Source organism: Oryx dammah, unplaced genomic scaffold (genome assembly GCF_014754425.2).
Source record: "Oryx dammah isolate SB20612 unplaced genomic scaffold, SCBI_Odam_1.1 HiC_scaffold_23, whole genome shotgun sequence".
Taxonomy (NCBI): domain Eukaryota; kingdom Metazoa; phylum Chordata; class Mammalia; order Artiodactyla; family Bovidae; genus Oryx; species Oryx dammah.
The window spans coordinates 94,003,574-94,030,804 of NW_024070207.1; the positions used below are offsets into that span (position 1 = coordinate 94,003,574).

The window sequence follows — 27,231 nt, forward strand, 5'->3', positions numbered from 1 at the left end:
GAGCTCCAGCTATCATATAACCAAAATCATCATCATCATCTAAGAACGATGCTTCAGAACCATAGTGGAAGAAGTCCTCATCCCACTTGGGACGATGCAGCCCTCCAGAATCCAGGTGATGTGGTGCCCTGTTTGCCTCTGCTAGGTGGCCCATTGGCGGAAGTTTTTGAGCTTTGTGTCACCTTGGCACACAGCAGGCACATAAACAAGTGCGCAGTCCAGCCAGCCAGTGGTCAAGTTTAACTAATGTCCAGATTTGCTACAGTCAATCTGCAGGTTTAGGATCCAGTTAAGTAAACTTCCTAGAACTATATAACGCAAGGAACATATGTAATCCAAGAACTGGGCCTTGAGCATCGTCTAGAAAGTGAAAGTGAAGTCTCAGTCGAGCCCGACTTTTTGCAACCCCATGGACTGTAGCCTACCAGGCTCCTCCGTCCATGGGATTTTTCAGGCAAGAGTACTGGAGTGGGTTGCCATTTCCTTCTCCAGGGGATCTTCCCAACCCAGGGATTGAACCCAGGTCTCCCACATTGCAGGCAGACGCTTTGCTGTCTGAGCCACCAGGGAAGCCCGAGCACCATCTACAACTCCAGCAAGAGAACTGGAGCACAGGCTCAAGGAGAGGGAGCTAAGATCGGGCCTGATGAGGTTTCAGTTTGGGGGAACAGAGAAGAGGGAGACAGTTTTAGGTAGAGGCTTTCTGGGCAAGCACCAGACAAAGAACTTACGTGTCTGCTGTCTTACAAGACTGGGGTGGGGCCGACTTGCCCCGGAAACTAGGACACCCAGTCACGGGAAGGGGGCGGGGCCACGCCCAAGGCTCCTCTGTTGCCGCCGGCGCTCCCAGGCTTCTGCGCCTGCGCACGGCAGTCCACCCCGCCCCTCACCCGGTAGCCGCGCCGGCCAGGTCTGGACATGGTCCTCTCTGAGCTGGCCGTGCGCCTCAACTGCGCCGAGTATAAGAACTGGGTGAAAGCGGGCCACTGTCTTTTGCTGCTGCGCGGCTGTTTGCAGGGCTTCGTCGGCCGCGAGGTGCTCGCCTTCCACAGCAGCCTACTCGCCGCCGCCCCCGGCCTGGGCCCCCGCGCCGCCTGCAGCAGCGGCTCGCGGTGCAGCCCTCGAGCCCGCCAGGTGAGCACCTGGCCCGCGGTCTTGACCGTCGCCCCTCACCCCGTCCCCTTCCCTGGGTGCAGTGTCTCGTGCCCTCCCCGGAGCCGAAGCGACCGCGTTACCCGAGGCTCCGAAGCCCAGATGCCGCCCCTCCCTCCCGGGCCCCTCCTCACCGCCGCCCCCTGTAGTTTCAGCCTCAGTGTCAGGTGTGCGCAGAGTGGAAACGGGAGATCTTGAAACATCACACGAACAGAAATGGAGACGTCCACTGGGGAAACTGCCGGCCGGCCCTGTGGCCGGTCGACGCCTGGGAGGTGGCCAAGGTAAGCATCTGCGGTCGGGAGGGTAGAAGCAGTTGGCCTACCAGGTAGGCGTGACCTGGAGCCCGGGGCTTCTGTCCGGTCTCTATGGAAGCTGAAGCCTCACAAGCGGATGTAGAGAGAGAGATTGGGCTTTTGATCTAGTGTCTAGGTGGGTCAGGGCTGTTATATCGGACCCAGCGCAGCTTGGTGAAGTAGACGATTTCAACAGGTGTGGCTGGGGCAAGGTGTGGAGCGAGCATCCTGAACACAGGCACAGAGGAAAGTGCAGGCGAGGCGTTTATGAGAGTAGGCTTCCTGAATTGCTTGTTCTGTCTGTAGGGTGCCATGTAGATGGCAGAATAAAGCAAAGAAAGTTGGGGCAAAGATAGAAAGGACCATGAGTGCGCAGCTAAGGCATAAAACTTTGGGGAGGATGGTTGGGGTAGGCAGCAAGATAGAAGGGGGGTTATTAGGCCTGTTTTCAGGTCTTGGCGCTGTGACTCACTAGCTGGGCGGATGGAGGAATTTTCTTGACTTTTTGGTATTTGCCAGAAGCCCAGTAGGGGGTGGGAGGGGCCTGTTGAAGTCACCTCCGAACCTGCATTCACCTTTGGAGGTGCCTGGGAAGCTGGAATCAGAAGTGCAGGCCTGGGCCAGCCTCTGTTCCCTAACCTCAAAAATGAGGAAATTGGACTGTATCAGTGACCCCCAGACTTTTGGCTATCACGGAGCAGTCATTACACCCTCTTCCTCTCTCTCTCCCTCTTTTTTTTTTTCTTGGTGCCGTAGAATTGCCAGCTTCTACTTTTACCTAGAGAAGAAGACTTAAAACTCTACCCTTTACTGCTGTAGAGTGAAGGTCCCTCAGCTGCTGCTTTCATGCCCTCAGAATCCACTTGAAGCCCTTGCCACCTGTTTCTGCCACTCTTTCCCCTCATCACTGCTGTCACCCGCAGACCTAGTCAAACCCCATCTTCTCAGTTTCTAGACTCCCCGCTTGAGCATCCTCTGATTTCATCCACCTCAGCCTCCCACTTGCAGGCTCACATCTGGGACCGTGTCAGCACAGGGAGCTGTGGTGTCCAGCAGCCTCCTTACTCTTAGCACACTTGTTAACATCGCCCGCCCCAAGCTTAGCCCCTTGTCCCGATACAATGGTCACAGCTCTGGGGCTTCCCCTGCTTTCCCAGTCCCCAGCAGCCTTGGCCCTCCCCACGTCCTTTGTCTCCTCGGCTAGCCCAGATTCCATGGTCCATCACTCTGTTTAGTCCTTTGCAGTTTTCTCGGCCTTTATTCTCCTTTCTCTGCATTGGCCAGGCCCCAACTCCAGCCTTCCTGACAGCATCATCTACTTCAGCTCGAAGGGAGCTGATCAGTTTCGCTTTCATTTCTTCATCACCAGCCCCCGCCCAACACCCTGCCCTCTGGCTCTGTCTCTCCGTAGGCTCCTGTTTCCCATAGACAACTGTTACTGCCCTTCCCTCCACCCTCCATCCCAGCTTCTAATCTTGCTCTCGCTTCCTGGAGTTCACGGATAGCCCCAGATACGTGCTTCCTCGTCTTTCTGCCAGACTTACCAACCTATCTCCGTGTGTACCATCTTCTTCCTTCTGCTACAAAGAAGGAAGGGCATCTCTCCTCTTACTGCCCTGTCCCTCCACTTGAGAGTTGGACCTGATCCCCTCCCACCTGCCCAACGACTTTGAGTCTCCAGTTATCTACTCTTCTGACCTGCCAGCTTACTCCTATAGTCTTACTCCAAATAGTCTTAGTATTGCCTTGGTTTATTCAGTTTTTTTAAAGAAAAGAGATTCAATATAGAGTTACTATATGACTTAGAGTTACTGTATGACTTAGCAGTGCCATTCCTAGGCACATACCCAGTGAAATTGAAACATACAGCTGCCCAAAAACCTGTGCACAGATATTCACAGAAGTAGTACTATACACACTAGCCAAGAGGTTGAAACAACACAAATGTCCATCAACTGATGAATGGGTAAGTGAAATGTGGTCTGTCCAGACAATGGAATATTATTTAGCCATAAAAAGAAATTAAGTATTTGTAACATAAAGATACTAATGGGGGCAGAGGGTGAAGTACTGATACATGCTATATCTTTTCTTGAACCTTGAAAACATGCTAAGTGGAAGAAGCCAGTCATACAGTGTATGATTCCATTTATATGCAATGTCTAGAACAGGCAAATCTATAGAGGCAGACAGTAGACAAGTGTTGCCAGGGCCTGGAGGAGAAGAGGGGGCAATAGTTGATGGGTAGAGGGTTTCTTTTGGGGAGTGATGAAAATGTCCTAAAATCAACTGTGGCAATGGTTGCACAACTTTGAATATACTAAAAACCAGTGAACTGTAAATGCTAAATTTTTTTTTAATGAGGTGTAGTTTCAAGCATACAACATAATGATTTGATATATGCTTTGTGAAATGGTTATCATGATAAGTCTAGTTAACATCCATTACCATGTGTGGTTACAATCTTTTCTTCTGATGCAAACTTTTAAGACCTATTCTGTTAGCAACTTTCAAATCATCCCCAGGACTTACTTATTTTAAGACTGGAAGTTGGTAACTTTTGCTTCACCCATTTTGCCCCCTTCCCCCACCCTCCCCCACCTCTGGCAACCACCAGTCTCTTCTCTGCATCTGTGAGCTCGGGTTTGGGGGTTTATTTTAGGTTCCAGATACAGTGAGATCATATGGTATTTGTCTTTCTGTGACATTTCACTTAGCATAATGCCCTCACAGTCCATCCATGTCATTGCAAAGAGCTGTATACTTTTAAGTGGGTGAATTATAATAGTATATGAATTACATCTTAGTAAAGCTGCTTTAAAAAAAATTTGAATAAACACTTGGAAAATAAACTGTAGAAGGAAATGAAAGCTCCCCTTATCCATTCCCTTCTGCTGTCTCCCCATTTCTCTAACTGCCTCCCATATGTATTCCCAGTAGAACCTCTCTAAAAGTGCATTATGCCTAATTCTCTTTTCCTCCAGTCCCATTGACTCTTCAACCCACTACTCCCTGGCTTCTGCCGCCCCTGCCCCTCCACTGCATCTGTCTTGTCAGGGGCACACGTGACCTTCAGCTCTCCAGCTTCCTCCTTCCTACCTCTCAGACATTCAGCACTGCCACACTGCCGGCCACTCCTCTTCTTGAAACCGTCCCAGCCGTGAGACACCTTCCTCTCCGAGTATCCTCCTGTCCCCCCAGCTCTTCCTCCTTAGGCTCCTTCTGAATGTTGGTTAGCCTTCCTTGGGCCTCTTCTGTCCCCCGCTTCTCCTCCCCTGGTGGATATTGCCCAGGCCCGTGGAGTGAGATATTAAATACTACCTTTCTGCCGATAGAACAGCTCTTTGCTGTCTTCTGTGCTCCGGAGGCCCATCTCTGTTACGTGACGCTTTCACTTCCTCACTTCCTGGGCACTTTGTCTTCTCAAGCAGGATTCTTCCTCTCCCTCTCCCAGCCTGTCCCCATGCCCCACCACCAACCACCTCCAATCATTCTTGCTTCATCTCTTCCCCCCCTCTCCCCCTCATATTTGTACTTGCAGATTATTTTTGGAATCCTCCTCACCCTCTCTAGGTCATGGCTCTCGACCCCTTCTCCTGCCAGCCTCCCACCTGCCTGCCTCTGCTGCTCTGTTCACCCTTGATGGAGGATGTGCAGTCTTCATGTGGGAATTAGATCACTTTCTCCCCTTGCCCAAAATCCTTGGATGGCTTCCTGATGTCCTTAGAATAAACTCCAGACTCCATGTCAAGGCCAGTAAGGCCCAGCATGTTCTGGCCCCTGTTTATTTCTCCAGCCTATTCTCCTACTACTCAGTGAGGAGACAGAAGGGGGTCCATGCATGCATGCTAAATCATGTCTGACTCTTGTGACCCCGTGGACTGTAGCCCACAGGCTCCTCTGTCCATGGGATTCTCCAGGCAAGAATGTTGGAGTGGGTTGCCATGCCCTCCTCTGGGGGATCTTCCCAACCCAGGGATCCAACCCGGCTCTCTTATGTCTCCTGCATTGGCAGGCAGGTTCTTTAGCAGTGTGCCACCTGGGAAGCCCTTCAGGAGTGGGTAGTGAGAGGCAATCAGGTGTGTCTCTCACCCTGTGCGTGTCACATTTGGAAGGCAGCAGTGGTCGATGCCATTTTAAGAAACAGATGTCAGCGGCAAGGAGGCAGTGGAGCCTCCTCATTGGCTTCTGGTTCTGAAGAATGGAAAAAGTACTAGAATAAAACCTTCATGTGGAGAAACCTTCATGGGATTTATTTTGGTGAGAAAATGCCAGACTGGACATACCTTGTGAGGGGCAAGAGAAACTGCCTGGTCTTAAGTCAACTAAGGCCCCTCTCACTTTGGATGGCCCTCTCAACCATGTTTCTTTTCTTCGTTTCCTCTCCATTTCATCATTTCTTCAAATTAATTGGCCTGTGATACATTAGTTAAGTTTTTGGTTAACATTTGCAGCATCCATAATCAACTTCTTTCAGTGGGTTGGGACATGGCAGTGTCTGTTAAGATAGAGACAGTGATGGGGGCTTCCCTGGTGGCTAAGATGGTAAAGAATCCTCCTGCAGTGCAGGAGATGTGGGAGATGTGGGTTCGATCCCTGGGTTGGAAAGATACCCTGGAGAATTCCATGGACAGAGGAGCCTAGAGGGCTATAGTCCCTTATAGTCCAGGGGGTCGCAGAGTCGGACACAACTGAGCAACTAACACTTTCACATAGTGTACAGTATACAAATTCTCAGTCATATGAAGCCAGGGTGTGTCATTCAACCACCATCAGGAACAGAACCCTGATTCTCCTTGCTGGGCGTTGGCCCCAGCCACGTGCCTTTTTCAAAATAGCACTGTGAGCAGCACTATAGGAAGTGGCTGGTTGCCTGCCTACAGAAACGTGTTTGTAGTCAAGGCAGCAGGTCTCTTTATTTAGAGTTCTTTCTGTGAGTCATTTTTCATATGTCATCTCTTTTAGTCCCTTAGCAGGAATGTACTCTTTTGTGGCTTGGTAAAGTTGGTGCATTCAGACATAAATTTGGAAATATTTCAGGAAAGAAATATACTCAAGCCTTGTTAAAACACCATTTTGTAGGTCCACACCATAAAATCCTACCAAAGTCAAGATCATGCTAGAATGAGGCCGTTCTGTTGTATCTAGTATCTCACACCCTGGGACTCCATCTGTAATGCCTATGTAGGTTCTGCTTACTTTGCACCATCAGCATCATAATTGCCAACATTTGTCGCCTGTGTATTCTCATGTGCCCGGAGAAGGCAATGGCACCCCACTCCAGTACTCTTGCCTGGAAAATCCCATGGGCGGAGGAGCCTGGTGGGCTGCAGTCCATGGGGTCTCGAAGAGTCGGACACGACTGAGCGACTTCACTTTCACTTTTCCCTTTCATGCATTGGAGAGGGAAATGGCAACCCACTCCAGTGTTCTTGCCTGGAGAATCCCAGGGATGGGGGAGCCTGGTGCACTGCCGTCTATGGGGTCACACAGAGTCGGCCACGACTGAAGTGACTTAGCAGCAGCTGCATCCTGATGTACCAGGCACCATGCAAGTGCTTTACCCACATTGACTCATTTAATTCTTGAAACATCCTTCAAGGTAGATGAGCACAGTTACCCCCGTTTACTGATGAGAGATCTGAGGATAGATAACTAGCCCAAGGTCACGCAGTTGACAGGTGGCAGAAGAGTGTTTTGCAGCCCAGCTCTGTCACATTCCAAAGCCCAAACTCTTCACATTCTACCACCATACTGAACTTTCACTTTGGAGCAAAGTATTAGTTTTAAATCGTCTTAACAACTCAGCCACTGAAACTTAAGGGGGAATTAAGGGGTGTTTTCTACCCCTTTCTTTCTTTGCATGCTCAGTCCTGTCTGATTCTTTGCACCCCGCTGTGGAATGTAGCCCGCCAGGCTCTTCTGTTTATGGGAATTCTCCAGGCAAGAACACTGGAGTGGGTAGCCATTCTCTTCTCCAGGGGAATCTTCCCAGCCCAGGGATCGAACCCTGGTCTCCTGCCTTGCAGGCAGATTCTTTTACCACTGAGCAACCGGGGAAGCCTGCTTCCTATGCCTGCCTCCTGCTTATATGCCGTTAAGAAAGGACAGTTAGGTCAGGTGTGGAAGTGTCTCTACTAGCAGGGGCACAGATAAAGTAGCTCTTCAGTTACCTCCCTGGGCTGAGGCTTGGCTGCCGCAGTGTTTCCTGACTTGCATTGTGGACTCATGAGGCTCTAATTTAACTTCAGCAAGAGAGTTTCAGTCGTCCTTGGGGGAACAGGCAGATAACGTTTTTTGTTCCACTAGCCCCGTGTAGATAGATGTCTCTGGCTTGGAGGAGACTCATGAGCCTCTTGGGCCTCCCCTGCTGCAGGCCTTCATGCCCCGAGGACTGGCAGACAAAACGGGACCTGAGGAATGTGACGCAGTTGCTCTTCTGAATCTCATCAACTCCTGCGATCACTTTGTGGTTGATCGAAGAAAAGTCACAGAGGTAAGAACCCTCACATTGCCAAGCAGATGCTGCCAAGCAGGAACCACACCCTGTGTTGCTAAAGCAGCCACGTGGGTGGAGCTCACAGTCTTTCCCCGAGACAGTGGTGCACAGAGGAGTTAGACTTAGGTCCACCGTTGGCATTGCTGAGCAGGTGAGCAGCGCTCGCGTCACATGTACCTGCTGTGATGTCCGGAATCCCCGTGTGAAAGCAGCTGACCCTTCAGCTCTCCCTGATTGAACTTTCCCAAGTTGTTAAACAACTTGTCGTTGTACTGTGTGTCGCTAAAGTGGCAAACCTCAAATTTCTCCTCCCTGTTCTGTCATAAACTGAGGCAAAGTAATTTTCCATATTAAAAAAACAAATACAGAGCAATGCGTCATTCTTTCCATTGGATGCTAGTATTTGAGTCCTGCCCTTCTCAATCTCACTAGCTAACAGTTGAAAGACCAAGTTGAAAGTAAAAGTGTTAGTCATTCAGTCGTGTCTGACTCTCTGTGACCCTATGGACTATAGGCCTCCAGGCTCCTCTGTCCATGGAATTTCCCAGGCAATACTGGAGTGGGTAGCCATTACCTTCTCCAGGGGATCTTCCCAACCCAGGGATTGAACCTGGGTCTCCCAAATTGCAGGCAGGTTTTTACCATCTGAGCCACCAGGGAAGCGTAAACAGTTGAAAGACCAAGTTACCTTGACCTAAAGAAAACATAAACGTTAGAGGATAAACAGTGAGTGTCAGAACAGATCACTGTGCTTGTCAGACATCCTCTAGGAGATTTCAGCAGTCTCTGTTTCACCAGAGGACAGTTCTGGTGCATTTGTTACTCTGAGGATCATTAAAAAGTGTATATGGCATACACAGATTATTTATAATATGTGCAGAAATGCATGTATATTTTGCTAGCATGCCAACAGCCAAAGGGACTGAGAGTCCTTTACCATCAGCAAAGACAAAAACTGTCACAATAAAAAACTGACCCCTTTGATAGCTTTTCATCAAGAATGTGGAAGACTGGGCGGGAACTATATACTAACATTAAAAGAGTTTTGCATTGTCTGCTTCAGCCTTTGGGTATTTTCAGAGCCAGTAGCCAATACTCTTGCTCTTTGGCAGGTGTTTAAAAAAATGTGTGTTTATTTTTGGCTCTGCTGGGTTTTCGTTGCTGTGTGGGCTTTTCTCTAGTTGCAGCAAGCAGGGGCTCCTCTCTAGTTACAGTGTGCAGGCTTCTCATTGTGCTGGCCTCTCGTGGAGCATGGGCTCTGGGGCTTCAGTAGTTGTGGTGCATGGGCTCAGTTGCAGCTCACGGGATCCAGAATGCAGGGTCCGTAGTAAGGCTCAGCTGCCCATGCCCATCACCATGGAGGCATGTGGGATCTTCCCAGACCAGGGATGGAAGCAGTGTCCCCTGCACTGCAAGGCTGATTCTTAACCACAGAACCACTATGGAAACCCTGGCGGGTGTTTTTAAGTTAGGGCATTTGGAGGATTGTGTAAGAGAGCTTCACCCAAGAGTTCAAGGACTCAGGACAATTGTACTCTTGTTTATATTTCTTACCTTGATTAATTTAGTCTTCAAAAGACAGGGGGGTGAATAAGCCTTGGCAACACCTGCAGGCCACTCACTTGTGGATTTTAGAATGAACAAGGCCTTTCTGTGATTTTTCTCTGGAGCTCCAAAATCTCAGTGTACCTCACTGTTGGATTTTGAAGGTTTCTCTCTCTCTCTCTCTCTTTTTTTTGTCTTTCTGTAGGTGATTAAATGTCGTAACGAGATCATGCACTCTTCAGAGATGAAAGTATCTTCTGTATGGCTACGAGATTTTCAGAGGAAGATCCAAAATTTTCTAAATGAATTCAAGAATATCCCAGAGATTGTGGCGGTATACTCCCAAATAGAACAGGTAAAAATTACATTTAGCAGTTCTGGTATAAAGAACTAAGGGGAGGTAAAAGAAGCCACAGTCACTTATTTATTTATTTTTCTTAATATATATATTTTATTGAAGTGTAGTTGCCATACAGTGTTTCAGGTGCACAGCAAGATGATTCAGTTATACATGTACATGTATGTTATTTTTGAAATTATTTTCGATTATAGGTTATTACAAGATATTGACTGTGGTTCCCTGTACTATACAGTAAACCTTTGTTACTTGTTGCATATCTATTTTTTAAATTAGAAATCTAGCATTCTATTCATACTAAGTCAAACAAGTGGAATCAAAATGTCATAAAGTTTTTAGTTAGGCAAAAATTCATGTTTTCTTAAAATATATGTATTATACAAATTATTTATATATATGTATACCAAAGCTTGAGAAAAATATCAAAAAACAAAGACATGGAGAAATTGGAAAATATAAACAAAATCAAGTGGGAGTACTGAATATGAAACAGAAAAAATGAAACAAGCTAGATAACAGTAAAAGATCATCATATATCACAGTTCACAGTCACTTATTAAGAATTTAAAGCTTATTAGATTTAAACAAAATTTTAGAAAGTAAGCATGTTGACATGAAGTAAGAATTGTGATTTCATCTGAGCAGCTTTTCTGTGGTCACGGGATGATATTAGAATGGATCCAGTCAACAATGTTTAATTATAAATTCTTCCCTGGTAGGGCAGCTGGTAAAGCATCCACCTGCAATGCAGGAGACCCTGATTTGATTCCTGCTGCTGCTGCTGCAAAGTTGCTTCAGTCATGTCCAACTCTGTGCGACCCCATAGACGGCAGCCCACCAGGCTCCCCCGTCCCTGGGATTTTCCAGGCAAGAGTACTGGAGTGGGTTGCCATTGCCTTCTCTGGATTTGATTCCTAGGTCGGGAAAATCCCCTGGAGAAGGGATAGGCTACCCACTCCAGTATTCTTGGGCTTCTCTGGTGGTTCAGACAGTAAAGAATCCTCCTGCAATGCAGGAGACCTGGGTTCGATTCCTGGGTTGGGAAGATCCCCTGGAGAAGAGAACAGCTACCCACTCCAGTGTTCTTGCCTGGAGAATTCCATGGACTGTATAGTCAATGGGGTTGCAAAGAGTTGGACATGACTGAGTGACTTTCCCTTTCACATTTATGTAACCCAGTGGAATATCTCTCTCTTTTTTAAAATATATTTTCCATTCAGTTCATCTATTTGTTTGGTAACCCAACAGCTGTTGACATCTGACTGGGCTGTTTACATCCCTGGGGAAGATCAGCGAGATGGGTGTGACAAAGGAGTTTACCTGAGTGAGAGCCAAGTAAACGAGATAGAAATGGAATTACTAAAGGAAAAACTTCAAGAGCTCTATCTTCAAGTAAAAGAACAAGAGGTGTTGCCTGAAGAGGTAAAAAAATACAAAACCAAAAACTCGCTATATCCTCTATGTGAGTAAACAAAGTAAAGAAAGGCCCCAGGGAGGAAGAGTAGCTCATTTTAACTTGTCACCGGTTACGTTTCTGATTGAAAAGTCAAATAATTTCCAGACATGAATATTCTTTTGGCCTAAAATACTGTTACCCTTAAATATTTTCACTTGATCAGCAAACATTTGGGTGCCTAGTATGTGCCACTGAGTGGAAAACTACAGGAAGGGTGACCACGGAATCCTGAGCCTCAGGCTCTGGGGAGTGTCTGCAGGTCAAGGTGGGGAGAAGGGGTTGCAAAACCAGCTTTGCTGAGAGATGCTGTTTCACTGGGTGGTGGTGGTGGTGGTGGTGGTTCAGTCACTCAGTCGTGTCTGACTGTTTGCAGCCCAGTGGACTGCAGCCAGGCCTCCCTGTCCATCACTGGGACTAAGAATCAAATCAGAGTTTGGAAAATTGGCAAGAGCAGAAGGGCGTTCTTGGCAGAAGAAACAGCACTTGCCAAGGCATGAAAGACTAGCCTGGGCCGGACAGTGACATGTCTGTGTAGGAGGGAGGTGTGGTCAGGTGTGAGGGTGGTCTGGCAACTCAAAGCCACATTTTGAAAGGTTTTCTGTGCTGCACTAAGAGGTTTGGACCTTATTCCCTCAAAGCAGTTGGCAGCCAACAGAGGTTTTAAAGCAAGAGAGAGTAAATGAAATAGATTAGATCATGGCTTTTGCAAAGTGAAGTCTTAGTGCAGTCAGAGGTTGAAGACAAGCCAGGAGGCTCTTGCAATTGTGTGAGGATGAGAGAAAAAGGACATAAGCTAGAGGTGTGCAGGGGGCAGTGAGCCAAGTTCTGGAGGCACTGCCAGGCAAAGCTGATGGCTTGTAGTTGCTGGTGAGATTTCTTGGACCCAGCAGGAGATGGCAAAGTTTAAAGGATCAACAAGGCTTCTAGCTCTGGACACTGCAGGCTAATGAGGGTCTCAAGTACAGGAGCTAGGAATCTCCTTTGTTACAGGCAAGGTATTTTAAAAAGTTAACAATAATAGAATTATATTGTTGTAAGGTTTAGAAATATCCTGCTGGATTAGAATTCCAGATTCCCAGGAGATCTTGGACAGGTCATTTTATCTGTCCATTCCACTTTGTCCAAGGAAAGTAGTTTTGCTGATTACCTCATTAAACACAGCGTGTTTTATTTATTTTTTTAATAGGCTGATTTCGAACTTTACTTTCTTTTAACTTGTTTATTTTGTGTTGGAATATAGCCAGTTAACAATGTTATCATAGTTTCAGGTAAACAGCAAAGGGACTCAGCCATTACATATACATATATCTATTCTCCCCCAAGTGCTTTCCAGATGGCTCTAGTGGTGAAGAACCCACCTGCCAATGTGGGAGACAGAGACGCAAGTTCAATCCCTGGGTCAGGAAGATCCCCTGGAGAAGGGCATGGCAACCCACTCCAGTATTCTTGCCTGGAGAATCCCATGGACAGAGGAGCCTGGTGGGCTACAGTCAGTGGGGTCACAAAGAGTCGGATGTGACTAAAGTGACAGCACGCACACATTGTCCCGCAAACTCCCCTCCATCCAGGCTGTCGTATAAAACACAGCATGTTTTAGTACGAAGTGTGTACTTCCTTTTTGAGGCCATGCTCTGTACTGGTCCATGTGCCTTTGTTAAGTCGCCCGACCCTGACCCAGGTGTTTCACTCAGCTTGATGGGCTCCTTTGGCACAGGAACTGGATACCACTGGTTTGGGGGCACACCCACCGTGGCACACAATAGATATTTAAGATGATGAATAAGACTGTGAAATCTATTTTCTAAATCCGTCTGTTTCATCTGGCTTTATTTGAAAATGCCATTAGAACTAACCCCCAAAGCCGGCCAACAGATGAAAACCAGGGGCTCAGGCTCACAGACCCCAGGACATCAGAAATTCTGTCTTCTTCCTTGAGGGAGCTGCAGTTCTTTTCCTGTTTGTGTAACAAAGAGCAAAATGCATCAGTAGCAACACACTGAAACCAGGAGTCTCTGCCAGTTGAGAGTAGGAAGGGACCCCGGCAATTTGCTGCTTTACAGCAACCCTGAGGAGCATGTGCTGCTGCGTGAGAGGCCTCAGGGCTGGGGGATGAGGGCTGGCCCAGGGGTTGCCCGCTCTGACCCTGAGCCTGCCTTCCCACATGCCACGCAGTGGTTATCCTGTCTCCTGTCATGTCATCAAGGAGCTAGCAATTGGAAATTTTGACCCCTCATTATCTTCATTTCACAGAGAGGAAATTGGGGTTAATTGACTTGTCCTCTGGGTCCCAAAGTCTCTAGATAGGAGTGATAAATTCTCATTTTTCATGCTTTCTGTTCAGTAGACCATGGCATTTCTTTTGATATTTCAATTGATCAGAATGTAAGTTTGGCTTGATTGGCACGTTATCTCAGAAGCTGCAGGTTGTCTATCCATGATGCGTGGAAAGGACTTCTTTTGAAATTTTGGCACTATGTATGATTATTCACGTTCTTTTGGGTTAGTCTCCAAAGTCAGAGGATTTGATAAACCAAATTTCAGTGACTGTAAAACACTATGAATTGCATGACGCATCACTGATTCAGTTACTTTCAAAGAAAAAAAACGCTGCTCATTTACTGTAAGATACATGGTGGGCTTCCCAGGTGGCGCTAGTGGTAAAGAACCCACCTGGCAATGCAGGAGACTAAGAGACACGGATTCGATCGCTGGGTCAGGAAGACCCCTGGAGGAGGACATGGCAACCCACTCCAGCATTCTTGCCTGGAGAATCCCATGGACAGAGGAGCCCAGAGGGCTATAGTCCATAGGGTTGCAAAGAGCTGGACACGACTGAAGCAACTTAGCAAGCAAGCTCGTGCTATGAATCGTAAAGTGCAATCTCCTTTGAGATGTTAAAATATGAGAAAACGTGCAGTAAGGAATCAAGAAATACAGTGGTTGTATTATGAGCGTGGGACTCTCTTGGTGAACGTTTCTGGTGTTCGTTAAAGCTGCAGGGCTAGGGTGGTTCACCTCAGAGCCAGATGGCAGCAGCAGGTGCCACCCAAGAGCCCTGCACACACACCTGCTTTGTTAGGATCTCGGGGGCTCAAAGTTCAGCAAAAGAACGTCGAGCACCATAAGTGGCTAACAAACATGTAAAGAACTTGCACATCCTTTTTTTTAAAATTGGAGAATAATTGCTTTGCAGTGTTGTGTTAGTTTCTGCTGTGCAATGACGTGAATCAGCTCTATGTATATATATATGCTGTCCCTCTTGAGCCTCCCTCCCACCCCCACTGTCTCTTCCCATCCCTCTGGGTCATCACAGAGCACCAAGCTGAGCTCCCTGTGCTATATACAGCAGCTTCCCACCAGCCATCTGGTTTACACACCATAGTGTATATATGTCAGTCCTACCTCTCTGTGTTCATGTGTTTGTTCTTTAAAATCATTACTGATTTTTTAAACCCTGGTTGGGGAGCCACTTTCATAGGGAAGCTTGGGGAGAAAGGACAGCAACAGAATGCAGTCGAGGCAAGCGGGGAAAGGATGTAATTGACACTCCCTTCATTAAGGTCCAGATTTAGTTCATGAGTGAGTGCTGACGTGTGCAAGGCACAGTTCTAGAAGCTTGGCGTGCATCAGTGAACAAAACAAAGGTCCCCTTGGGGGAGACAGATGGTAAACGGTCCATGTAATAAGTAATGATGGGGCATTTAGAAAAAGGAGGTCTGTGTGGAAGAGAGTGTGGGATCAGGAGTGGCCAAATGGGGACAGGTGTTGGGCTGTGACAGGTGGCAGATCTGGAGGAGGAGCATTCAGGCCGAGGGCACGGCGATATGAGCAGCATAGGGGGAGTGTGGTAGGAGCAGATAGAAGGGAAGCCTTGTGAGCCATTGGGTGGACCCAGGCTCTTCCTCCTGAGATGGCAGCAATGCTGCAGGACAATAAAAGGAGCACACTGGCCGCCATGTAGAGAATGCTGTCCGGGGACCAAAGGTGGAACTAGGGAGATGTTAGGAGGCTGCCACAGTTACCTGGTCAGAAGGTGGTAGTTCGGGCCAGGGTGGAAGGGTGAAGAGTAGAGGTGATGAGAAGGGGGGGCACACATGGCATGCGAGAGAAGGAAAGGCGTCAAAGACAAGTGCAGGGGTTTTGGCTTACGTGCTGAGAGTACTTACTAACCATCTTTTGCATAGAATAGTGCCTACCAGGCACATAGTAGGCTCAGAATTGTTCAATCACACAGTCACGTCTGACTCTTTGCTACCCCATGAACTGCAGCACGCCAGGCTTCCCTGTCTTTCACTATCTCCCAGAGTTTGCTCAGATTCATGTCCATTGAGTCGGTGATGCCATCCAACCATCTCATCCTCTGTCGCTCCCTTCTCCTTCTGCCCTCATTCTTTCTCAGCATCAGGGTCCTCTCGGAGGAGTCAGCTCTTCGCATCAGGTGGCCAAAGTATTGGAGTTTCAGCTTCCACATCAGTCCTTCTCATGAACATTCAGAATTGATTTCCTTTAGGATTGACTGGTTTGATCTCCTTGCAGTCCAAGGGACTCTCAAGAGTCTTCAGCACAATTCACAAGCATCAATTCTTTGGCATTGAGCCTTCTTTATAGTCCACCTCTCACTTTCGTACATGACTGTTGGAAAAACCATAACTTTGACTGCGTGGATCTTTGTTGGCAAAGTGGTATCTCCACTTTTTAATAACACTGTCTGGGTTTGTCATAGCTTTTCTTCCAAGGAGCAAGCATCTTTTAATTTCATGGCTACAGTCACTGTCCGCAGTGATTTTGGAGCCCAAGAAAATACAATCTGTCACTGCTTCCACTTTTTCCCCATCTATTTGCCGTGAAGTGATGGGACTGGATCCATCTTAGTTTTTTCAATGTTGAGTTTTAAGCCAGCTTTTTCACTCTCTTCTTTCACACTCATCAAGAGGCTTTTTCGCTTTCTGCCATTACAGTAGTATCATCTGCACATCTGAGGTTGTTGATAATTCCCCTTGGCAGTTTTCATTCCAGCTTCTGAGTTATCCATTTAACTCTCACGATACTTTTGTTAAATGATTGTCAGAACAAAGGAATGTACCAGATGTAGTGCTATGTGCTTTTAGTAGATTATATCTAACCCTTGCAAGAATCCTGGTTGGCAAATGTATGGTCATCCTATATTTGCATATATGGAAATAAGCTCAGAGAGGTCAAGTCTTGCCCAAAGTCACACAGCTAGTTAAGTGACAGAGCTGGGCTTCAATACCCAAGTCTGTCCAACTGCATTCCATACTTTTCTAGTACTTAGTTTTTCCATCTTTACTTCCTCTTCCCACTTAACATATAAAGGTGCACAAGACTTCCCCATTCTTAATAATTAAAAAAACTCCTTTTGACTCTATCCTTCCCCCAAGCTAAAATAATCATCTCTGTGAAGCACATTTCAAGAGCAGAGAGGGTCAGGAGGTGACAGCATAAAGGATCATGGCTCTCAAGACATCAAATGAGAAGGTCTCTGGGGAGGGAGGACCCCAGTCCATCTTAGTGCAGAGACCAGGCCAGCATGGTCTCAGGCATCTGACGGGAATGCAGTAATGGGAAGGACCCTGGCTGCATCTAGAATGCCTGGCACAGGCAAAAAGCGCTAACAGTGCAGTACCCACAGCGACTGACGTCCACTGTGGATAACATCACTGATATCAGCTTCGTTGCACATCTTTATGGTTTCCAAATTTATTATTTAAGGGGCTTCCCCGGTGGCTCACTTGGTAAAGAATCCTCCTGCAATGTGAGAGACCCCGATTCGATTCCTGAGTCAGGAAGATGCCCTGGAGGAGGGCATGTATTCTTCCATGGAGAATTCCCAAGGACAGAGGAGCCTGGCTAGCTGCAGTCCATGGGGTCGCAAAGAGTCAGACATGACTGAGCAACTAAGCACAGCACACATCTTTCAGGCGGGGCTTCCCAGGTGGCTCAGTGGTAAAGAATCCACCTGCCAAGCAGGAGGGGCGAGTTTGATCCCTGGGTCAGAAAGATCTGCTGGAGGAAGAAATGGCAACCCACTCCAGTATTCTTGCCTGAGAAATCGCATGGACGGAGGAGCCTGGTGGGCTACAGTCCATAGCGTCACGAAGAGTTGGACACAACTTAGTGACTAAACAACAACAGCAACAGCAGTATTTCAGGGGCTGTAGGCTTGTTTCTAGCCATGTAATAAACAGTCCCAGCTAGGACTTCCTGGTGGTTCAGTGGTTAAGACTCTGAGCTTCCACTGCAGGGGCTCGAGTTCGTTCCCTGGTCAGGGAACTGAGATCACATATGCCTGGCCAAAAAATAAAAATAAATTGAAGAAAAAAACAACCCAGCTCCAGCTGAAGGGAATATCCCCATCTACTTAGTAACCTACCTGAAGACCTCAGCTTTGTTCCCTGTTCATCCTGGCCCCAAGTCCCTGCCAGTCTTCCCCTCCCTCCCATCTCTGGCAGCCATTATTCTGCATCTGACTCTCTCATTCTCTCACGTGACAATAACCTGGTGCCTGCTTGGGTTCTCCACTAGGCGTCCGGAACCAGAATCAATTGGGGACATCTCTAAAATTTAAGAACCACCACTCTGCTAGGAGTAGGGTACTCCATCACTTTTTGATCATCTTGACCTAGTTTGGAATTGGGGGGTCCCTTATTTAAAAAAGAAATTCATCATACCCCCAAAAGGTTAATAACTTTCCTCTTTGTGATAAGCACAGTGACCAGTTGAGGGTATCCTGGGATAAGCTGAGTGAAAACGTGTCTGTGGTACTATTCTGAGAGTACATACTTTTATTAAGTTTAAATGTCAGGAAGTATGTTACTGATGGGAGTTTAAATTGCTGTAACCTCTAGAGATGACAGTTTTGGCAAAATCTATTAACATTAAAACAGAAAACTCTATTAATTAAAACTCCATTCTGCTTCTAAAAGTAGATCCTAGAAATAACCTGTCACTTTATGCAAAACGACACATGTCCCAGGTTAGTTACTACAGCAGCATTTCTCTTAGCAGAAGGCTTGAAATAATATGTTAAAATATGAAACATCCATGACTAAAAAACTGTTTAGCCATTAAAAAAAATGAGGCCACTCTTTATATTCTGATAGAGAAAAAAAATCAGTTGAATAACATCTAATATGCTGCCATTTGTGTTTTTGTAAGATGTGTATGTGCCCATTACATCTCAGTAAAACTGGAATTTTAAAAATGTGTGCACATATACATGTGTTCACATGTAAATGCATGGAGTATCTCTGGAAGAGATACAAGAAACTTCACTGTGGTCACCTCTAAGAGGAGCTGAGTGACTGGGGACAGGATGTGAAAGAGAACCAACTTTTTACCTTGTACCCTGTGTTCATTTTGAATTTTATACCAGTATATTTACTACTAGTGAATAGGTATATATATTTTATAAATACTGAATAGTAATAAATGTACATATGTAGACATTTTTAATAGTCATCAGTTCAGTTCAGTCGCTCAGTCATGTCCGACTCTTTGCGACCCCATGAATCACAGCACGCCAGGCCTCCCTGTCCATCACCAACTCCCGGAGTTCACCCAGACTCACGTCCATCGAGTCAGTAATGCCATCCAGCCATCTCATCCTCTGTCGTCCGCTTCTCCTCCTGCCCCCAATCCCTCCCAGCATCAGAGTCTTTTCCAATGAGTCAACTCTTCGCATGAGGTGGCCAAAGTACTGGAGTTTCAGCTTTAGCATCATTCCTTCCAAAGAAATCCCAGGGGTGATCTCCTTCAGAATGGACTGGTTGGATCTTCTTGCATTCCAAGGGACTCTCAAGAGTCTTCTCCAACACCACAGTTCAAAAGCATCAATTCTTCGGTGCTCAGCTTTCTTCACAGTCCAAGTCTCACATCCACACATGACCACTGGAAAAACCATAGCCTTGACTAGACGGACCTTTGTTGGCAAAGTAATGTCTCTGCTTTTGAATATGCTGTCTAGGTTGGTCATAACGTTTCTTCCAAGGAGTAAGCATCTTTTAATTTCATGGCTGCAGTCACCATCTGCAGTGATTTTGGAGCCCCCCAAAATAAAGTCTGACACTGTTTCCACTGTTTCCCCATCTATTTCCCATGAAGTGATGGGACCGGATGCCATGATCTTCGTTTTCTGAATGTTGAGCTTTAAGCCAACTTTTTCACTCTCCTCTTTCACTTTCATCAAGAGGCTTTTGAGTTCCTCTTCACTTTCTGCCATAAGGGTGGTGTCATCTGCATATCTGAGGTTATTGATATTTCTCCTGGCAATCTTGATTCCAGCTTGTACATCATTTCTTGTGATGTATTCTGCATATAAGTTAAATAAGCAGGGTGACAATATATAGCCTTGACATACTCCTTTTCCTATTTGGAGCCAGTCTGTTGTTCCATGTCCAGTTCTAACTGTTGCTTCCTGACCTGCATATAGGTTTCTCAAGAGACAGGTCAGGTGGTCTGGTATTCCCATCTCTTTCAGAATTTTCCACAGTTTATTGTGATCCACACAGTCAAAGGCTTTGGCATAGTCAATAAAGCAGAAAGAGATGTTTTTTTGGAACTCTCTTGCTTTTTCCATGATCCAGCAGATGTTGGCAATTTGATCTCTGGTTCCTCTGCCTTTTCTAAAACCAGCTTGAACATCTGGAAGTTCGCGGTTAATGTATTGCTGAAGCCTGGCTTGGAGAATTTTGAGTATTGCTTTACTAGCATGTGAGATGAGTGCAATTGTGTGGTAGTTTGAACACTCTTTGGCATTGCCTTTCTTTGGGATTGGAATGAAAAACTGACCTTTTCCAGTCATGTGGCCACTGTTGCGTTTTCCAAATTTGCTGGCATATTGAGTGCAGCACTTGCACAGCATCATCTTTCAGGATTTGAAATAGCTCAACTGGAATTCCATCACCTCCACTAGCTTTGTTCGTAGTGCTGCTTTCTAAGGCCCACTTGACTTCACATTCCAGGATGTCTGGCTTTACGTGAGTGATCACACCATCGTGATTATCTTGGTTGGGAAGATCTTTTTTGTACAGCTCTTCTGTGTATTCTTGCCACCTCTTCTCAATATCTTCTGCTTCTGTTAGGTCCATACCATTTCTGTCCTTTATCGAGCCCATCTTTGCATGAAATGTTCCCTTGGTGTCTCTAATTTTCTTGAAGAGATCTCTAGTCTTTCCCATTCTGTTGTTTTCCTCTATTTCTTTGCATTGATCGCTGACGAAGGCTTTCTTATCTCTTCTTGCTATTCTTTGGAACGTTGTATTCAGATGCTTATATCTTTCCTTTTTTCCTTTGCTTTTTGCTTCTCTTCTTTTCACAGCTATTTGTAAGGCCTCCTCAGACAGCCATTTTGCTTTTTTACATTTCTTTTCCATGGGGATGGTCTTGCTCCCTGTCTCTTGTACAATGTCACGAACCTCATTCCATAGTTCATCAGGCACTCTATCTATCATATCTAATCCCTTAAATCTTATTTCTCACTTCCACTGTATAATCATAAGGGATTTGATTTAGGTTATACCTGAATGGTCTAGTGGTTTTCCCCACTTCCTTCAATTTAAGTTTGAATTTTGCAATAAGGTGTTCATGATCTGAGCCACAGTCAGCTCCCGATCTTGTTTTTGCTGACTGTATAGAGCTTCTCCATCTTTGGCTGCAAAGAATATAATCAATCTGATTTTGGTGTTGACCATCTGGTGATGTCCACGTGTAGAGTCTTCTCTTGTGTTGTTGGAAGAGGGTGTTTGCTATGACCAGTGTGTTTTCTTGGCAAAACTCTATTAGTCTTTGCTCTGCTTCATTGCATATTCCAAGGCCAAATTTGCCTGTTACTCCAGGTGTTTCTTGACTTCCTACTTTTACATTTCAGTCCCCTATCATGAAAAGGACATCTTTTTTGGGTGTTAGTTCTAAAAGGTCTTGTAGGTCTTCATAGAACCGTTCAACTTCAGCATCTTCAGCGTTACTGTTTGGGGCATAGACTTGGATTACTGTGATATTGAATGGTTTGCCTTGGAAACAGAGATCATTCTGTCGTTTTTGAGATTGCATCCAAGTACTGCATTTCGGACTCTTTTGTTGACCATGATGGCTACTCCATTTCTTCTAAGGGATTCCTGTCCACAGTAGTAGATATAATGGTCATTTGACTTAAATTCACCCATTCCAATCCATTTTAGTTCGCTGATTCCTAGAATGTCGACGTTCACTCTTGCCATCTCCTGTTTGACCACTTCGAATTTGCCTTCATTCATGGACCTGACATGCCAGGTTCCTATGCAATATTGCTCATTACAGCATTGGACCTTGCTTCTATCACCAGTCCCATCCACAACTGGGTATTGTTTTTGCTTTGGCTCCATCCCTTCATTCTTTCTGGAGATATTTTTCCACTGATCTCCAGTAGCATATTGGGCACCTACTGACCTGGGGAGTTCCTCTTTCAGTATCCTATCATTTTGCCTTTTCATACTGTTCATGGGGTTCTCAAGGCAAGAATACTGAAGTGGTTTGCGATTCCCTTCTCCAGTTGACCACATTCTGCCAGACCTCTCCACCATGACCTGCCTGTCCTGGGTGGCCCCACGGGCATGGCTTAGTTTCATTGAGTTAGACAAGACCGTGGTCCTAGTGTGACCAGATTGGCTAGTTTTCTGTGATGATGGTTTCAGTGCATCTGCCCTCTGATACCCTCTTGCAACACCTACCATCTTACTTGGGTTTCTCTTACCTTGGACATGGGGTATCTCTTCACGGCTGCTCCAGCAAAGCGCAGCCGCTGTTCCTTACGTTGGACGAGGGTTATCTCCTCACCGCCGCCCCTCCTGACCTTAAACATATGGTATGTTCCTTTTTAAATCATATGGTAGTTCCTCTTTAAATTTTTTGAAGATTCTCCATACTGTTTTCCAAAGTGTGTGCACCAATTTACATTTCTACCAACAGTGCTCATGCATCCCTTTTCTCCACACCTTCACCAGCATCTGTTCTCTCTTTTTGAGAATGACCATTCTAACAGGTATGAGGTGATACCTCATTGTGGTTTTAACTTGCATTTCGCTGATGATTAGTGCTATTGAGCACTTTTTCATGTACCTGTTGGCCATTTGTATGTTTTCTTTGGGAAAAAGCCTGTTCAGGTCCTTTGTCCATTTTTAACTTGGGTAGTTTTTGTGCTGTTGAATCATATGAGTTCTTTATATATTCTGGATATTAACCCCTAAAAGCAAAAATTTTTAAGGAGACAAGTAAACACTCCCTTGTGTGGTCCCCAAACCAGCTATTGGTAGACACAGGAGCAGGACTCAGTCTTGGAGCTAGTTAAGTTTTTCATCTGAATTTCAAGTCTGCTATAAAATTAGCTAAGCTGTGCATTGTATGGTTTCTTCGTACAGATCTTAAACCAACTGGAAGTGGTGAAAGAATTTCTAAGAAACAATGAGGATCTTAGAAATGGTCTGACAGAAGATCTGCAGAAGCTAGACAGCCTCCGTCAACAGCATCTAAAACCAGGTTCAAAGGAACCTGGGGTACAGACACCTGAAGGGAAGGCCTGAGGTGAGTTTAAGCATATGATATTTAAATAAGGACTGAATGGCCTCGTCTCTTTGATATCTGTTCCCTTAGGTAAGGCCATAGCACACACGGTCTCATCTGAAGTTTCACTGTGTCCTTATTATTTGAAAGGAAGAACACGGAGCTTTGTACTCTTTCTAATTGATGGGTCTCACATCTGAACTGATTGAAAATAAACTCCCTGCCAGCTTTGTTTAGTCAAGTATACCTGAAGTCATTCGGCTAGCCTGACGGGAATCAACTTTATGACAATCAAAAAGCGCTTCAGTCCTAAAATGATAGCAGTGATGCCTTGCTCCTAGCTGTGACGTTAATAATGGCAACTTGTTACTTTTCATAAGAAAAGCTCATTAAAGTAATGGTATTCAGTGTTTTACTTTTTTCCCTCATGAAGAAAATTAAATGTTCTCTTCTATTTTAGGTCGACCTTCCACAAAGATCAGGCGTGTTCTGTGAAAGTTGCCCAGGCTTCCATCTCAGGCATCCTTTTCTGGGCAAAAGGAAAAACTCTCCCGAGTACTCCACTCAAACAAAAAGGGATTTGTGTTGTCTTTTCCTGGACTTTCCTTTGACTCTTTGGGAGTATTTTTTTTTTTTTTTTTAACATTCACAAGCTTGGTGGTGTTATCTGTACCAACCAAAAAATATTAGATACTCTTGTACCAAACTTGGTATCATCCAGGGTTTTTTTTTTGTTGTGGTTTGTTTTTCAGGTTTTGTTTTTTGTTTTGTGTTGCTCTTTAAAAGATGACATTCTTTTCTGCTCCTAAAACTCTAACTGCTTCAACAGTAACTAGGCTTGTGTTCGGCCAGGCCTGTTGTGAAGGGACACACCGAGTTCTCTGCCCATTGGCACACACACCCTTGCCTCAAAGTCTCAATCATGAGGATGCCCACGGGTGGGCTGTGATGTATTGATGTTGAGATAGAAATCCTTCCTTCTTGCCAGCATTTCCAGTTAGTACAGAACTGTGAGTTCCCCTTTCTGGTAGCCTGAGATGGTAAGACAGAGAGCTGGGCTGAGAACACAGTAACTTGACTGACAGCATAGGGGGAGGGCCCAGGCTGGTATCACAGCTCTTTCTGTTCAGTTATTCCAAGTGCTGAGTGCAGGGTGTGGTCTGTGTGTGCTTGATGAATATTCCTTAACTGAAGGGTCAGCTAATAGTGTAGAGGTATTCATAGATATAAATATTCATTACATTGTTAACCAAGACTGGTCCTTTGTTATGAGGTTTAAGAAGGAAATTTGAACATTCTTATGGAAGTTCAAAGACATCATTTTCTTTCAGCAACTTCACAGATTCACTCTGTTCCTCTTACCCCAAAAGTCATCCACTTTCAGCTTTGTCCTATTTGTTTCTTGAACTGCAAACCCCTGTCCTGTTGTGTGCAGTGGTCTGTGGGATCAGCTTTACCCTCACCTTCCCCCATGTCTGCTCATCTCCAAAGCCAGTGGGCTTCCCTTGCAGCTCGGCTGGTAAAGAATCTTCCTGCAATGCAGGAGACCTGGGTTTGATTCCTGGGTTAGGAAGATCCCCTGGAGAAGGGATAGGCTACCCACTATAATATTCTTGGGCTTCCCTAGTAGCTCAGATGGTAAAGAATCTGCCCGCAGTGCAGGAGACCTGGGTTTGATCCCTGGGTTGGGAAGATCCCCTGGAGGAGGAAATGGCAACCCACTCCAGTATTCTTGCCTGGAGAATCCCCATGGAAAGAGGAGCCTGGTGGGCTATAGTCCATGGGGTCACAAAGAGTTGGAGATGGCTGAGCGACTAAGCACAAAAGCACAGCGGTGCTGAGCTAGGCCATGTTGCCCCTGGATCTTCAGGGACAGACTTGCCACATTGCCCACTGCCTGGAGAAAGTGCTTCCAGTCCGAGCCCAAGTGAAGCCCTGCTCCTTTGCTTACTCAGCTGCCCATCAGGGTTGTGATTTTTAGGGAATGGGGGTGGGGGATATATTTGGTGTATTTTTACATTAAAATGCATTGAATGTAATTGTGTAAAACCTGGATGAATGCACATATGCCTGTAACTTCCTGCTTTCATCTTTCATGCTACTATTTGGTCTTTAATCTTGCTTTTTCTTTCTCCCTTCATTTCATGGAATACCTTTAGAAGACTTCAGTAATACAGTGGCAATTTTCTTTCATCTTGGAACCCCCGCCCCACCCAAACTAAGAAACTTCATGAAATGTTTCATAGTTTCTAGATATAAAGTAACAAAACTTGGGATCAAATCAAATATTGATTCACTAACCAATTTAAGATCTGGTTTCTCACCTTAGGAACTTTGGGTTATGAATACTTTCATTTCATTCCTCTTGTATCTATTTAGTTTTTCCTTATCTACCAAACAAACATTTATCAAGCGTCAGCCACATGTCAGGCACTGAAGTAGATGCAAAAGTGAAGATTTGTACAGTATGGACAATGGTATGTGAGCTCTCATCTTACTGGATTTATTGTCTGCTCTGATGAATTAAATGAATTCAGGAAATTCCCTGGTGGTCCAGTGGTTAGGACTCAGTACTTTCACTGCATGAGCCCCAGGTTCAATCCCTGGTGTGAGGGACTAAGATCCCGTGACCCACGAGGTGTGGCCAGCATTTAATATAAGAAGACACGCTCAGAGGGGGCTTTAAAGCAAACTGTGTGTACAGGAGCATCAACCTTCTGGATCTCTGTATGAGGGCACAGAGCGTGTACAGAAGGGTGTTCACAGCAGTCTTGGCAGGCGGCCATGGAGAGAGGACCGGTTAAATAATCACAGCACATCCATGTTGCCGAGAATTGCACAACTGTTAAAAAAGGAGGAGGTAAGGCTGCCATGCTTTGATAGGAAATGATGTCTAAGACATACAGATAGAAAAGCAGAATGTATAACAATGCATAGCATGCTATAAAACTGGCACTTTCAGATAACGGAGATCTGGAAAGCTGTGTGCTTTTCCCAAGCTTTTTTTCCCAGGTCGCCTCTGCGAGAAGAATTGGGGTTGAATTTGGCTTTTCTGTCCTTGGCACACTCCCATATGGAATTTGAATGACAACGTGCACTCCTGTATTTTGAAATTTTTTCATTAAAATTTTGTATTTCAAAATAATAGACATAAACTCAAGCTGCAAGACCTGTGTGTCACATTTGCTGGAATATATTGTGGTCTGCATTATTGTGGGGGTCAGCTCCCCCTCCAGGGGCATTTGTGAGTTGTCAGGGTCAGGAGAAGCCCAGGAAGTGGCTTCCTTCCCACACAGTGCTGTTTCATCTCCAGATGGCTTGTTTGGGTCCAGCAGTGCTATGCACACCTGGCCTCTCCCTGGTACATGGTATAAGGTTCATAGTTTTGAAAGAATTAGAGGAGCAAAATGGTTGTAGCATTCAAGTTGCAAGGATAAGGCAGTTCTTTGGATTTTATCTTTGGCTTTGCCGGGAAAGTCAGAAGACCTCAAGACAAAGACGTTTATGTATTAAACTCAATACAAACCCACAATGCTGGGAAATAACCGAAGTGTGTCAGTAACGAAAACTTCTGGAAAAAGAGCTCTGCCAATTTGGAAAATGTTATTGCTTCATAAAGCAATGGTAGAGACCTGTAGACAGTTTTAAGTCAAATTGTCAAGGACAGAAAGGATTATGTTTGAGAGTTGGGGGGATTATGAAATGATTATTATGATTTGAAGAGTACGTTTTTATTAAAGTATTAATCACTTACATGGCTGTAAACACTAATATCCTAGACAACAAAGGATTGGAGCTCTGAGCTGGGTGGGCGTACTACAAATTAGATCCTGTAAGTGAAGCCTTGCATTGGAATGGAGGCGTTGCAGTCTTTGGGATTTTTTTCTCTGTTTTGGCTTCTAAATTATAAATGTAGAGTAACAGGAAATTATCAGCAGGGATTACTCCCTTTCCCCTTACCCAGTTAATTAGAAACCTACCTGCTCTCATATGTCTTCAACAGACAGTGGCCCTTGACTGAAATGCAATACTCAAATTACAAAATATATTTTGTAAAACAAATCTAGAAATATATTAATTTCTACTCATGTGAGAGCAAAGGGGGAAAATCCTTTAAAGTTTCAATAATCTTGATACCAAGGTTATGATTCATTTCAGAACTTTTAGAACTGCTTTTTATTATGTATGTCTGAACTATCTGAAATATTAGAAGCTACCATGTCTTCCAGAGACTTCTTTCCTGCTTCTCAAAAACCATCCTCTATGATATATGCTTGTTTGTAATGATTGCACAATTATAAACTGAGCATTTTGTGACATCTCTTAGGGAAGGTGGGCAATGATCTTGCATGATTTATTACTTTCTACTGAG

The 27,231-nt window shown here is 45.4% G+C and overlaps 1 protein-coding gene across 1 annotated transcript; it reads left to right on the forward strand.

The window, feature by feature from the left end:
• The first annotated feature begins 602 nt into the window (after nucleotides 1-602).
• Nucleotides 603-26,028, forward strand: CUNHXorf38 (chromosome unknown CXorf38 homolog). The gene is made up of 7 exons (XM_040266179.1): nucleotides 603-1,134; nucleotides 1,302-1,436; nucleotides 7,825-7,944; nucleotides 9,698-9,847; nucleotides 11,099-11,272; nucleotides 22,718-22,880; nucleotides 23,320-26,028. The coding sequence occupies exons 1-6, from the start codon at nucleotides 919-921 to the stop codon at nucleotides 22,877-22,879; spliced, it is 957 nt and encodes a 318-aa protein (XP_040122113.1). The 5' UTR covers nucleotides 603-918; the 3' UTR covers nucleotide 22,880; nucleotides 23,320-26,028.
• The last annotated feature ends 1,203 nt before the right edge of the window (nucleotides 26,029-27,231 follow it).

What these genes read in the sequence shown, in the direction of transcription:
- CUNHXorf38 (XM_040266179.1), top strand. Translation starts at nt 919, where the DNA reads ATGGTCCTCTCTGAGCTGGCCGTGCGCCTCAACTGCGCCGAGTATAAG. An exon ending in ACGCCTGGGAGGTGGCCAAG is followed by an intron (nt 1,437 to 7,824) that starts GTAAGCATCTGC and finishes CCCCTGCTGCAG; the next exon opens with GCCTTCATGCCCCGAGGACT. An exon ending in ATCGAAGAAAAGTCACAGAG is followed by an intron (nt 7,945 to 9,697) that starts GTAAGAACCCTC and finishes GTCTTTCTGTAG; the next exon opens with GTGATTAAATGTCGTAACGA.